This window comes from Coniosporium apollinis, assembly GCF_000281105.1.
Source record: "Coniosporium apollinis CBS 100218 chromosome Unknown supercont1.14, whole genome shotgun sequence".
NCBI lineage: Eukaryota > Fungi > Ascomycota > Dothideomycetes > Coniosporium > Coniosporium apollinis.
The window spans coordinates 9131-23192 of NW_006913276.1; the positions used below are offsets into that span (position 1 = coordinate 9131).

Sequence of the window (14062 nt, forward strand, 5' to 3'; positions counted from 1 at the left end):
TATTTACTTATTTTTCAAACCTATAGATATTATATCTCTTTTTACTAGAGAGTAAGAATTAAGTAAAAATAGAAACTCTAAAAAAATATTTACTAAGCTACTTACTAAGTAGCGCTTATTATTTAAAGCGTTTAAATTATCTAAATTATCTAAAACATCTAAAATATCTAAAGCACTCGGAGCGCTTAAAGCGCTTTAGATAAGATAGTCTATTCGCGAGCGGCTTGCGAGCGTGTTTAAGCGCTCTAAGCGCTCTAAGAGGGCTTGGAGCGCTCGGAGCGTACCTGGTTTTCCCAAGCGGGTGAAAGATTTGCTAATGTAGCTACTATAACTTAGATAGAACTCAAATTGTTTAGTATTACTAGGTGTTTATCTTTAGAAGACTACATGTTATCTTCAGACGCTGAGCTCTCGCTATTAACAAAGCTTTGATCGATCCTAAACATCCACTCAGTCCTGTCCCTAACACTGCCCGCAGCGAAAAGGAACGAATTGCCAGGCGCAAACACGGCGAATATATTCGGTCTTCTTAACAACTTCGCAACCTGTGGCTCGTGGTCGATGCGCGCGTTTGCTAGATTAATAGCGTTGATTTCGTTGCCTTCGGGAACCACGTATAGGTGCAAGTACGGCTTTCGAAACTCTACGAAGCGCTTGACCCACCGCGTATTGGCATCATCCAGGCATGCAAGGTAGCCGGACTTGAGAACGTCAGGATTTTTTGGGATATGGGAAACCTCCGCCACGAGATCTCGCGGAGTTGTACCATTGCTGGCGGCGGAAACAGCGCCATCCGGAGGAGGTTCGGTATTCGAGGGCGTAAGTATGGCCTCACCGATATCTTCTTTCGGGTGCCAGAGCGCAATGACTTTGCGTAACAGCTGCTCTTGCCTCTCCGTGAGCGTATCGTGGGCCGCCGGCTCAGTTTCACTGAACGCTGTCGACGCGCGATGTCCAAGCATGCATCGGGTGGTTTCGACCTCGTAGGTTCTGGCACGCCGCCTGCGGAATGCGATGAAGTCCCGTATGAGAGAAACACCCCTCGGCGTCCATCCATTCAGTAGTTCCTCGCCTGCTACGTAGCCATGCTGGGTACCCATGCGCCATAGATCGACAGCGCGCTTGGCTGCAGTGGGTCGGATAGTCAAAGAGAAAATACCTGTCGTGGAGTACACAATTCTAACTGCTGGCTTCCACAGTAACTTGATGAACTTAGGTGTGGGTTGAATGTGGAATCGTGATTGTATCTGCACGGTAAGATCCAGCGAGAAGTGTACCGGATCTGCCAGTTTCGCACACTCCACACACCAGAGCAGGGACAGTTGCACCCTATGGTTCTCCGCAGTGACCCGGTCGAGGAGCTGCGAGCCATGAGCACTGGAGTCCCAATAGCCCACGAGAATGGCACTGGTGGTACCGTTGGCATGTTCCTTGACAACAGGCCGTGACACGAGGGTTAGCCGAATCTCCCGTGATGGTGAACCTAGGTCTGGAGATCGCCCAGTGTAGTCGAGTAGACGGATATCCGAAACGCGAAGGTGTGAAACCGTCTTCCACTGCAGGTCTAGGCCGGAGCTGTGTGTCACAGTGATTACAATTCTCCGCTGCAGGCCTTGATGAAGCTGATAAACTCCGGTATCTGAGGGACTGCGCTGGAACACTTTTGTAGGCCTGTAAGTCCCGTCTTCCGATATCTCGTGGATCTGCACCGCGGTGAAGACGTCGTGTCTGTCTTCGCTATAGAATTCCGATTCTGCAAGGCGAGAGTTGTGCCGCTTCTGCTTCGGTTGAGGCGTCGTGTCTCTGAGGTCATCCCAGCTCAGTAATGAATCGAGATACAAAGTGGTTACTTTGGCGAATATAGAGACCCGTAAAGCAAAGGTGGAATCTCTGCAGGACGGTAGACTCATGCTATGTACGCTTTCGAATTGTACGGGGCCTTCGTCAAAATCCTTAATTGTCTGGGTGGTCGTCGCCCCGCCCTCATCTTCCGTCCCGGAGACAAACAGCTGAGCATGGACGTCAGTCCCTTCACGTTCTGCAAAGCCTGCCATGTCATGCATGACGACATTGAACTTGAGAGTTGACGACGGCGCTTCAGCTGAAGACGGCTCTAACGACAGCCTGAGGATACCAATAACGTTGAAGGTGTACGGTGATACAACGTCCAAGGCGAAGTCTTGCACACGGGATTCGAAGACAGCTACAAGCGGGACATCAGCGTCGCCGACATGAGAATACTTCGGGAGGCACGCCTCGGAGAAGGGATTCTCGAGCCGAAGGTGTCGTGAGTATCCCGGGCGGTCGGTGTATTGGTTCATTTGGCGCATGAGAAGCACCCGCTGCCTCAGCTTCTGCAACGACCAGCGGTGAACAACAATGTGCTTGAAATCTACTACTCTCACGCCGATGCACGGTTTCTGCGCCTCTTGCAAACCATCGTCGTCCTCGCCGGATATGCCATTCATGACAAGGTCGTACGATGAAGCGGACAAGTGACCAATGTCAATGATGCAAAACTGGAAGACAACGTGCTTGTCCATCCGCCGACTCATGACTTGGGCTTCCTTAAGTGTGATTGCGTCCCGGAGAACGCTTTCCGCCATAGCGACATACCTACGCTGCCGCCATCGGTCAAACACGTGACTTGCCAAGGCATGATGTTTGGTAGCGATGTCAGCGGACGCATCTTCGGAACCAGTAACTTGCAGTGTGAGTTCTCTCAGTTCATTCAACTGACGCTCGAAATCATTCTTCTGCTGCTGCAGTAGCCTCTGCATGTCTTCCCGCACTGTCCTGAGGGTTTCCTCCATCTGCACCTTTTCTGCGCGCACTTCTTCGATCTGAATCATAGACTCTTCCGCGACCTTGAGTTTTGCCTGATAGTCTTCTTTCTGTTTTTCCAGCCGGTTTTGCATGTCTTCCCGAATGAGCCGCAGCCGCTCGTCTTCCTCGCCAAGTTGTGGAGTCGAAGGTATGGTCAGGATAGTATCAACCGAGAGATTGTCGAGTGTACTGTTGGAAGCATATTTATCGCGCAGAGGACACGAGGTCACAGAGTCCAAGTCATCCTCCGCATCGAACAATCTGCTCTCCGGCCTACCTTTACGCCCGGCACGCACACGCTGTAAATCGTCGAACAGAACGTCCAGCTCGTCGTCTGTCATGTTGGATATTTTCTGATCGGATCCTAGGATTGCGGTGGCCGCTTCTCTACGGGCAAAAGCCCAATCTGAGTCACGTCCGCTCCTTTGGGTGGGAAACGGCGACGCCGCCCTAGGACTGTCACACTCGACATCAGACTCTGCGCGGCTGATGCTACTCCAGGACCGCTCGTGTCCAGGCCGTGTCGGCGTGGAAGAGCCCAGTTCACTAGCAAGGACTGATTGGCGCAACAGGCTAACCTGCTCCGCCCGCTCGGCTCTCGCCTCCTGGGGATGGTTGAAGCGAAAGATGTGGAAGTCTCCAAGGATGACCCGGTAGCCGCTCCGTAGGCGCTTGGGCTTCTCAATACGAATGCCGTTTACCATCACAGTGGCGCCGTCCTTGGGCACCGCCGTGACTATACCGTCGACATTTTCGAAGACACAGTGGTCATGAAGGATTTTTGAGCCATTGAGCCTGATCTCCGCGCTTGTTGCTGTGTCCCCATTCCCGACGGTGGTTGTCCCAGGTTTGAGATTGTAGACGAGACATTCAGCCAGTAATGGGTCATCGCTCAAGTTAACCAGATGTGGCATTCTTCTCGGCGTAGACAAGCCGACAAAGCCCTTTTCTATACTGATACCAAGTTCCTCTAGCGCGGACTCGCGCTCCCTGTGAATTTCCTCTGTCCTTGCAAGTTTTTCTTCCCAGGTTTGATTCAGGTCCTTGTACAACTTCTCGGACTGATTCAGTTGTTCGGCAATCTCGGCTTTCGACACGCTCTTGACAGTTCCATCAGCTTGCGTGATGGACACCATCTGCATGTCCAGAGGCGTATCCGGCGTGTGTCGCTCTCCCATGATAGCACCAGGCGTTGCTCCACCGCTGAGTTTGGAGCGTAGTTGCGCCAGTTCTTCTTTGAGCTCCCTGATCATGCGAGCATTCGCGTCTTCATTCACGACGGCATGGTTCTTGATACGCTTAGCAGAGTCAGCATAACGTAGGGTAGATAGCGTTTCTTCGAAGTTGATGTCCGCGGGTGATATGGCCGCTATCATGGCTGTCAAGCTGTTTCCTCCTAGTGAGTCTTTCAGCAACCAGGTCAAGACTGAATCCCGGTACGGGACCATTGATGTATTCTTCTTCTTCCCGGTCGATAGGTCGGCTAATGCGGCAATGACACGACCCAGTGTTGACAAAGAGCGGTTGATTTCTGCGCCCTCCTTCAGCCGAGCACCTGTGGCTCCAGTTGAAGTAGCACGTTCCGAGCCTGCCAGATCAACGAGACTGATCTTCGCCACCTTCTCCATGTCTATGTTTGTCTCGGCGTCGTGCCGTTTTTGTGTCAGAGTGATGGTAAAGACTGCGTGAGACCTGCTCGACGTCTCGTTCATGTTCGTTGCGGCAACAGTACGCGCCTTGTTCCCCTCATCCATCAGGCTCTCAATTTCACGGAAGGAGCGTACCACTAGCTTCGCCAAATCTTCCACATAAGGACCGGTTGAAGGATGTTCCCGGACCTTCAGGTTCCCCTTGGTTGACGGGTTGAGCAGATCTCTCACGCGCTCATTGTAGATTTCCAAATATGACACTTCCACCCGGCAATTGAGATTGCTGTCCTGCTGCAACTCGTCTATCCGATCGAACATGTCTCGGCAAATCTTGGGTATAACGCCTGCCTCCTTCCCATAGCCCATCATAGAGTACGACTTGCCAGATCCAGTCTGGCCATAGGCAAAGATGCAGTTGTTGTAGCCTCGGAAAGCGTTGTCCAGCAGTGGCTTGCCCAGGTCGGAGAATAGGTCGTCTTGGTCAGCGAAGTGGGGATCGTCGCGGCTGAATGACCAGTAACTCTTGTCAAAGGCGAACGCCTTGGTGCCTTCGAGCACGGCTTTCGAGCCCTTGGAGCGGGGGTCGACGGTGTTTGGGGCCGTGAGTATGGTCTGGTTGTTCTGCATGTGGACGACGCATTTTGCTTTCCTGTCCAACTCTGTGCCGGTCAGCGATGCGCTCGGTGTGGGGGGACGAAGAAGCGCACCTCGCCCATTAAACGGCCTCACCCTCACCACCACCTTGATGTTCCCCCCTCCAGCGGCGGCCATGCTGTGTGCTTAAGAATACCTAGCCTAAACTGGAGAAGGGAATAATACACTTGGTGGGTGCTACGTGGCGCAAGCTCCCAGCGCCTGCGGAGATACGGTAGTGACTGCTGAAGGTTGCAAGTTAAGAACATGGCATAGTGCAGCGCTCCTGTGGTGAAGTGGCGTATACACGCGCGGTGTTAACTTGCGTCGGTGGTGGAGTGTTGTAGGGCAGGGGTACTTACCTTACCTAAGGTAAAGTGGTATGGAACTGCAGGGATCCTTGGGCCCTGCGCAAAGCTTCCCGTTCCCGCCTGATCCCTGCCTCTTCCCAGGCACACCCAAGTCGTCTACATACCTGCGCCAGGTAACGTTAGTTAACTAGTCCCCGTCTGCCCATCTGTTTTCTATCAACCCTCACGGCGGCCGTCATGATCCGAAGGCTGTCCCACAACACACGCAAGACCCGCTGTCCTGCCTAGTATACGAGCGATCCCAAGCTCTACCAATCCGCGCTCTACCAAATGTCGGGAGAGGACATGTTTCTACCTCCAGTGAATCGCGCAATGCGCGTGTTAGACCGATCCTTCTTTCAACGAACCATTCCTACGGCAGCGGCACGAGTTTCCAACAACAAGGACATATCTGGCTGCAGGAAGACGCTGGAAAGAATCAAGGACATGCTGGACAAGTCCCGCCTGCTCGTCGTCCGCCCGGATCCTCTCCCGGAGCTGGCTAAGCTGGGACGGAAGTGCCTGCTGCTACGTCCAGAAGTCAGACCAGATGGTACCGTCTCCTGATCTGATCCGTGACAGCTTCGAAGTTTTAGCTGACGGCACTAGGCAGACTCATCAACATGGAGCCCCGAGTTACGCGACATGGATAAGAAGGGAGTGATTAGCGTGATACCTTACAACCTGCATCTGGACTATGATTACTGGACATATCGTGCGTACTCCGGCCATTGGCTGTACCCCGCGGCGACGCTGATGTGTTCAGATGATATTATAACCGCTATCCTTCCAGAAGATGAGCAGGGAGAGGTGCCCAGCGGATTCGTTACTGTCGGTCATGTAGGTATGCTCTATCTGCCTGCTCCGCAATGCCGTCTTTCAGTGGCTAACGCGACCCTTGCAGCCCACCTCAACCTTCGTGACCAATATCTCCCCTACAGAAAGCTCATTGCGGACGTCCTAATGGACAAGAATCATGGCATCAAGACCGTGATCAACAAGATTGACAACGTAGGCGATGAGTCTGAGTTTCGAACTTTCAACTACGAAGTTCTAGCCGGCACAGAGGACCTAAACGTAACGGTCAACCATGAGAACTGCGTCTTCCGCTTCAATTATGGGAAAGTCTACTGGAACACGCGGTTAGATACCGAGCACCGACGCCTCGTGGAGCTCTTCAAAGAGGGTGATGCGGTCTGCGATGTCATGGCCGGGGTTGGTCCCTTCGCATTGCCGGCTGGCAAAAGGGGCATCTTCGTATGGGCGAACGACCTCAACCCCGAATCTTACGCGTGTTTAGTGGACGGAATCAAGCGGAACAAGGTCAATGAATATGTCAGGCCATTCAACAAAGACGGTCATGCCTTCATCCGGGACGCGACGCATGAGTTGCTGAACACCGAGCACAGCGTGCCGATCTACGCGAAGACAAGTAAGAGCGCTCCGTCGCCAGCTCCTCTGAAATCTGCGCAGCCGATAAAAACGCTCGCACGGCCGAAGACTTTCGGACACTATGTCATGAACCTACCGGCCAGCGCTGTATCGTTCTTACCCTCCTTCATTGGCCTGTACGCCTCACCGGTCACTTCGCCCTCCACCACATACGAAGAGCTCTTCGAGCCTTATACAGATAGGAAGTTACCGATGATTCACGTCTACACCTTCAGCACTAAAAGCGATGATAATGTGGCGCAAGGCGTTGAGATCTTTGAAAGAATATCGAAGGAGGTCGGATACGAGATTACGCCGCAAACGCCTGAAACCACGATCTGGGATGTCAGGGACGTTGCACCGTCGAAGAGGATGTTCTGCGCTAGCTTCAGACTCCCTCGTGAAGTTGCATTCAGGAGTAGGACATAGGAATTCTCCATGCTACTAACTAACCCAATGTGGTTGAAGCAGTATACGGCTCCGCCTTGCGTACCAAATAACTTTGTAGAGGTCAGGGTGGTATGTTGTGATTGGAAGCGCTATGCATGTAGACAAGAGGACAGAAATCTGTGTGCAAGTTCGCAACGTCTCGTTCTCTCTCAAGAAGCTGGTTTCTTCTTCTTGTCCTCCACACATTCCACGTTGTCCTCAGGGATCTGCTCGTAATTCTCCGTCACGTAATCGTAGATGTCGTCACTCAAATCGCCTTGTACCGTGATCGCCTCACCACCTCCAGGCACCTTGGTCACACTGCTGCCCGTCGCGAACTTCTTGCCGAAATCTTTGGCCACCTTCTTCAGGTCCAGATCAAAGGCCTCCAGCCCAGAAACTTCAGTGACATATTTCCGCTTGTTGCGCTCGACGCGCTTGATGATGACTTTTGAGGAAGCCTTGCGCTCTTCCTCCTTGGCAGCGGCGGAGGCGGCTTTGGCAGCTTTCTTCTCGGCGTCTTTGGCGGCGCGTTTTTGGGCGTCGAGGGAGAGGGTGGAGAGGTTGGCTTCTATGGCGTCTACAGTACAAGATTTCTATCAGCTCTGACTGGCCAAGGTGATATCGGGTCAGGCAATGAATGTCCAGACCTTGGGAATATAACCGCTCGTGCATGGCGGGATGGTTCTTCTGCAGCCATTCCTCACACTTCTTGGTCGTGCCGCCGAACTCGCAGTACTAGGTGTCATACTTAGGTGGGTACGTCAAGTGTTCTGGGTCAAGGTTGCGCACCTACTTCTGGCGGAAGACTACATACTGCGCGGAGGTCAGTTCCATGTGTTTACTGCCACGATGGAAACATACTGCCGCAATAGATCACTTGCTTTGCGGGAGACGCGGAAGCGCCGTCTGCTACGTCTGCCATCACGCGTCAAAAGGTGCAGAGGCTACAACTGACTTGGAGGATGTGAACGATTAGGAGTAAGCCTTCGTCGAGTTTTCGTGATTTTGAAATTTGCTCGAGGCTTGGTCTCATGAAGGGGCTGTCGAGAGTGACACGCAAGGGTCCGCGGGGTGGAACGGCTTCCGATGGTGGGGTTGACAAGCACGTGATTACGAGAGCCAAATTTCCATCAAACAAAGTGCATTAGGTTGTTCTTTGTTTACTTCCTCAATTACGCCTGAAAGCCTCCTATAAATGAACCTGGTCTGCGGAATTGTTCACGCGCCAGGTATCATGGAGGCTTCAGTTTACTGGAACACCTACCTTTATGTTGCTACAGCCCTCATTCGGTGGCTGCTACTACCTACACCCAAGTACCTAGACGACCGGCGTCATATGAACCTTGATGAACGCTGGTCAGCCTGGCGGTTGAACGATTGAACCAAGAGCTTGGTAACGTCGTACTACTTGATGCCGAACATGTACGTCGCCGTTGGAACAGTACAGGGATATAGGAATTCAATTCCCGGAAGTCTGGCCATCCTGGTATATGTTGGCCACTAGAGTCCGAGATGAAGACTAGGGGATGGGCTGCAGGCAGTCAGCTTCAACCGATTCCCTCGTTCGCGTTATTTCGATGGCTTGCAAGTTGACACCTGCGACCACTGTATGAACGCAGGCGGCTGACAGCGCGCTGTACGATTGGAACAGCTTCGTCCATGAACCATCTTCAAGGCTCTGAAGACGATGTTGCCTAAACTGGGTGTTGCCAACTTAAAGTTGATGGTATATGAGAGCCGATTTGGCCATCACTTGTCAGATACGCACAAGGGGAATCGACACTGACATGAAGCAGCCATGGCGCCGCTATGATTGCGCAGCGGCAGTGGCAGGCATTTGCGACGAGCTCAATCCCACAGCGCTAATTGCCATGTCCATTTCTGCACCATCCTCGGAAGGCCTCTAGTCCACTTGCTCCCGGCGGCCGTAGGCCTCAAGTGGCTGGTCGGCCGGTGAGGTTTGTATCCTATCCTGCTAGCCAAAGCCCGTGATGGTGTCTTACGGCGCCCTCTTTCCCGAGCTACTAACGTTGCTTGCATGAGCCAACAGGTATTTGCAGCATGTGAGCGCATACTTGCACGCCTTGGTCCAGATCTCGTCTTGAGTGTTGAAGCCTTTGAGTCTGATGCTGACATCATTAATCCTGTCCTTGCGGATTTCGTATGGCATCTTCAGCGCTTGTGCTGGAACGCCATTAGATATTCTCGCAGGTGTGACCTCTACAAATTCGCCTAGCTGTCTCAAGCACTCTAAGAAGGCGACCATAGCGTTATCGAAGCTGCTATGTAGGATGGTGCCTAGACCGAAAGCAGAGTCCGAATGATAAAGCTCAAGGACTGTGACTTTAGGCTTGGCAGAGCGAGTAGAGTCGGCGGGCGAATCCAGTTTCTCTATCGTCGAAGTGGAGCCCATGGGTTTGAGGCGGTAGCCCTGGAACGTGTAGCCGAGCTTTTCGGCAACAGTGGCGAGGAGGAGACATGTTTGGCCCCAGGCTGCGTTGATCTCTGGCCATTCAACGTTCGGCTTAGGCAACCTACCCAGGCGGAGTCCATTGATGGTGCCAAAGTAGCCATCGTGTCCGATACAAAAGGTGTCGTTGTAGACATTTGTGCGCTGCAAGCGTTCCAGCTGTCTGGTGTCATGGTCGTGGCGGGCGCTAACGCGATCTCTTTCGTTCTGGAAAGCACCAAGCTTTGATGTGAATGCGTTGCGTTCCCGCCAGAACGCTCCTTCTTCAAGGTCCAGTGCGCGAGCCTCAGCTTCTAGCGTTAAGAACTCGTCGTCCATGGCGGCCTTCTCGGACTCAAGCCGCTCGAGCTCTGCGAACAACGCTTGCTCGTTCTCGAGGGCTTTCTGTAGCTCTTTTTGCGCTTGCTGCTGCTCCTCCGCGCTTGGAACATCGTCGTTAGCTTGGCGTAAATACTCGACATAGGCATCACGCTCTCGCGTGGCGGTGCTCAGTTGCTTCTGAAGACCTTCCAGCAAGAGGTCGGTGCATTCCACGCAGACCGGGTGATCGATGTCTGATCGTGCAGATAGAGTTTCAAACAGGCGCGCAGTGGTCTCCATCTTGTCTGATAGTAATCTGTCATCACGAGAGATGACATCTGCATACTGGTTCTGAGCGTCCATGACTTTGGCGCCTTTCTCATCCGCATGGTGTTGGGGGGCTGAAACAAACTGAGATTCAGTGACCATAAAAAAAGACATTGCGGGATTGTCCCGTGGATTGGCCTTCGCAGAGCCATGCCGGTTGGAGGGTACGGTCCGCTTGAAAGTTGGCGGTCGTACGTCATGAGAGACTCTGTTGTACTCTTCACGACGGTCCTGCGAGTACATAGGTCTTGATAGTCGAGCCGGTGTTGGCGGAGGACGCTGGGACGTAGCCGTTGAGTCTGAGGCAGGTCAGCGGGGAGGCTCACAACGCTCCTCATCTCGCTCGGAGTCACCTATTAGAAGCTTGAATGCAGCCGGATTAAGGTCTTCAAGGGAGCTATCCAGCCGAACCGGGGCCCGGCATTTCTGACAGTACATGGTGATGGTCCTGTTGTGATTGAATCTCGAGTGCAGCGGCTCACGTCTCACGTCTCACCCTCGGCCCGACGGGCCAGTCGGCGGCTTTTTGCTGGTATTCGGGCACGATGGAGGCAGTAAAGCGAGGCCGCCGTGATGTTTCTAGGTATGGTCAAGAGATGGTCATGAAACCCAGTCAGGTGACAGCATATCACGTGCTGTAGGTGGGCCGCTTGCCCGGCGCGGCGCTACTCTGGGCCCGCTACACGCCAAGACCGAAAGACGCGCCCCACGCGATCAGGCAGCCGCGACTCCCGCAAGTGCCTCAGTTTAAACTCCCGCCCACATATCTTCTCCCGCCTACGGCCCTTCTCCCCCCACACATCTTCCCCCGCCCGTCTCCAACACCCCATGAACTCCTCAAACCACCCCGCAAAGCGTCGCCGGCTCACCACCGCACTCGTCTCCTCGGTCGAATACCATGGCGACGACGGCGAAGCTCTCGAGCGGGACCGGTACGCGAATGATATGCGGTTGAAGGGTAGCTTCGAAGACATCTTTGCGAAGTACTCGCGAGACTTCAGCGGCATCGGAGACGAGATTGACCTTGCGACTGGCAAGATAGTAGTCGACAATGGCCATCTCGCGTCCATGTGCCACGACCGCGATGTTGGACCCGCCCAGGCTCAGCTATTCTTGAACTCCTTCGCCGACAAATTTGCCGGGGGGAGCATCAATGCCATAGAGATAGACGGTGGCGAGCGGCACTCTCGCTCTACTGGCCATGGACATGTCGACAGTATCGGCCAGGGACACGGCAATGTCCGTAGTCTCCCTGGACCCAGCAGCGATGGACCGGACGGTGGTGCTGCCGAAGAGCAAACCGACGCTGGCCACCACACACAGCTTGTTCAGCACACAGCACTGTTACCAAAGCCGCATAGCGTTCCGCTGCCTTTCGCCAACAATGCCACATTGCAAGCACTGAGTCAGTCGATTACCGCCCAGATAGCTCAGTTCTTGGGCCAATGGCAACAGCCACAAGCACCGGTCGTTGACCCGTTGTGGGCTGCGCCTCCTCTCCCTCTACAGCCTCGCCCACCCACGCGCTCCTCTCAACCAACTTGCGACCTATCTATTCCATCCTCGGTGTCGGCAACTAATGCAGAGGCGGCACCGGCACCCTTTCGAGATGACCCACAAGCAACACCGATTTTCCCCTATGCGCAGCAGTCGGTGTGGGCATCCTCGCGGCCTAGGAAGAGCTACAATATGACAAATCGACGGGCCAGATCAGTCTTCAAGCGACATGCAGAACCAGCAGACCTAGAAGAAGCCTCGGCATCTGTGTCTGTCATGCGCGACCCCCTTGATGATAGCTGCCCGTTCGAGGACCGTAATTCGGATTCTCCCAGCAGCGGTGGCCAAGTTAAAGAACGAAAAAGAACTCAAGTACCTCCCTTCTCCTCTCAAGAGATAGATCTGTTGCTCAAGCTGAAGACAGTCGAAAATCGTCGCTGGGACGACATTGCAGAGTATTTTCCGACCAGAAAGAAGTCTCACCTCGTGAGCAATTACCATGGTTGGATAAAGGACCTTGGCGTGGAGGATTTTGACAACGAGGAAACTCGATCGGAGCATAGTGCATCTCCAAACGTAGACCTTCATGATGGGTCGCATCAAAACATCGTGTGTGCAACACCTCGCCGTAGCAAACCTTCAACGCACCGAGGTACCTTAATAAGGGACCGACTAGCGCCTAGTGAAGAGAACAATGAAGATGACGGTGTCGACAATCAGTGCGTCGCTGCCCAGGATAGTGAACTTCGAAGCATTCGCGAGATACCGGACTCGCAAGATGGTGTTGAGCAATCTACACCGGTAGCAAGTTCACAATCGAACAAATGCAGTCTTGAACCTACAACCGCGAAAAGCGGTTGCTTCGTAGCCCGGTCACCTACGCTGGTAAGCGTGCAGATACCGAGCCGAAGGGATCAGCAGGCTCGAGAAGCCACTCAACGCGTGGTGCCAAGTGGGGACGACGGTACTAGCGACGCGCAGTTTAGCAGACTTCACTCGACTGTTGATGAGTTGTTCGAGAGCACACCAGCTCGCGTCGGACCGCGACATGGACACGCGCAGAACGTGCAAAAAGCGAGTGAAGAGCATTCTGCAGGTACCCAATGTCAGAACAGCACAAAAAATAATTTTACAGGAGCATCGTCTCCTGCGCCTAAGCCGTCAAAGCAAACATCGAAGCCACATCCAGCAATCCGACCATATGCCGCTCACCAACACTCTAGAACATACCACCGGTCCAACGAGCCAGACGATCTGGTTTTAGCTAGGGCATCAGAGTATCTTTCCCCAGCTCCCACTGTCGCTAAGCCATTTCCGCTGCTGAAGGCACTATCCCCCCGCCGGAACGCCAATGGTGCGGCATCTGTGGAAGCTAGCCAACCGTCATCGTCGCCGAGGGCGGTTTCCGCTAGCAAGCTGACTCCGAGAGCCTCACGCAGAGGTTTGTACCGGGTAAGGTCCACCGCCACCGCTCATCCTGCCAGCACACCTCGTCGCCACCATTCTGGCCGGCGCCCGCACGTATCCACTCCTAAAACGGCACCTACCATTAAAGCTATACCAGCAACGCCGGTCGCGAGCGGTCTCTTACGCAAGCGGCTAGCGGAGCGAATGGATGACCTGGAAGACCTACCGCCATCTGCGAAGAAAGCGAGGCCCGCCAAGTTGCTCCGGACGCCCAAGAAGTTGATTGACCTGGTTTGGGATGCGAATAGTGAGGATGAGCTCGGATTATAGAGGCTGCGGTATGTGGAGGCCGGTGCAGCTTGGGGCTTGTTCTCAGAGCCGCTCTTGGAGTGTCTCGTTCAATTTGTGGTTGGTGGTATTCTAAACACCGGTACTGTTTAGCAGAATGGGTTGTTTCGTATTGGCGGTACACTCCTACTGGGTTTCCGAGGCGACGAACCGTTTGTAGTGCTATCCCGCAGGCGCCTCCGTATAGTGCCGTGTAAGCAAGCACTTCCACCCACTTTTGTCTCGACTGTTGTGTGGGCATGTGAAGTCCGATAAAGTGTGTCGTGTCCAATCTATTCGGTAAGACGTTTCGGCGAGCATCGTGGGTGACATACCATGTTCAGTCATTCATGTAAATCAACCTCCATAATATTAGCTCTATGCTGGGCAAGTCGCGACCGAATAGACCAGTG

General features: G+C 53.5%; 5 protein-coding genes across 5 annotated transcripts; 2 read left to right on the forward strand and 3 right to left on the reverse strand.

Moving 5' to 3' along the window:
• Positions 1-383: 383 nt before the first annotated feature.
• Positions 384-5246, reverse strand: W97_03379 (uncharacterized protein; the record flags this gene model as incomplete). The annotated part of the gene is made up of 2 exons (XM_007781276.1): positions 384-5134; positions 5183-5246. The coding sequence occupies 2 exons, from the start codon at positions 5244-5246 to the stop codon at positions 384-386; spliced, it is 4815 nt and encodes a 1604-aa protein (XP_007779466.1).
• A 545-nt stretch (positions 5247-5791) lies between these two features.
• On the forward strand, positions 5792-7318 carry W97_03380 (uncharacterized protein; the record flags this gene model as incomplete). The annotated part of the gene is made up of 4 exons (XM_007781277.1): positions 5792-6011; positions 6072-6173; positions 6225-6302; positions 6363-7318. 4 exons carry the CDS (start codon positions 5792-5794, stop codon positions 7316-7318), a joined length of 1356 nt encoding a protein of 451 aa, XP_007779467.1.
• A 170-nt stretch (positions 7319-7488) lies between these two features.
• W97_03381 (uncharacterized protein) lies at positions 7489-8243 on the reverse strand (the record flags this gene model as incomplete). The annotated part of the gene is made up of 4 exons (XM_007781278.1): positions 7489-7898; positions 7969-8056; positions 8115-8134; positions 8183-8243. 4 exons carry the CDS (start codon positions 8241-8243, stop codon positions 7489-7491), a joined length of 579 nt encoding a protein of 192 aa, XP_007779468.1.
• A 1077-nt stretch (positions 8244-9320) lies between these two features.
• On the reverse strand, positions 9321-10856 carry W97_03382 (uncharacterized protein; the record flags this gene model as incomplete). The annotated part of the gene is made up of 2 exons (XM_007781279.1): positions 9321-10717; positions 10772-10856. 2 exons carry the CDS (start codon positions 10854-10856, stop codon positions 9321-9323), a joined length of 1482 nt encoding a protein of 493 aa, XP_007779469.1.
• Positions 10857-11246: 390 nt separating this feature from the next.
• W97_03383 (uncharacterized protein) lies at positions 11247-13652 on the forward strand (the record flags this gene model as incomplete). Its single annotated transcript, XM_007781280.1, has 1 exon — positions 11247-13652. The coding sequence occupies one exon, from the start codon at positions 11247-11249 to the stop codon at positions 13650-13652; it is 2406 nt and encodes an 801-aa protein (XP_007779470.1).
• Between the last annotated feature and the right edge of the window lie 410 nt (positions 13653-14062).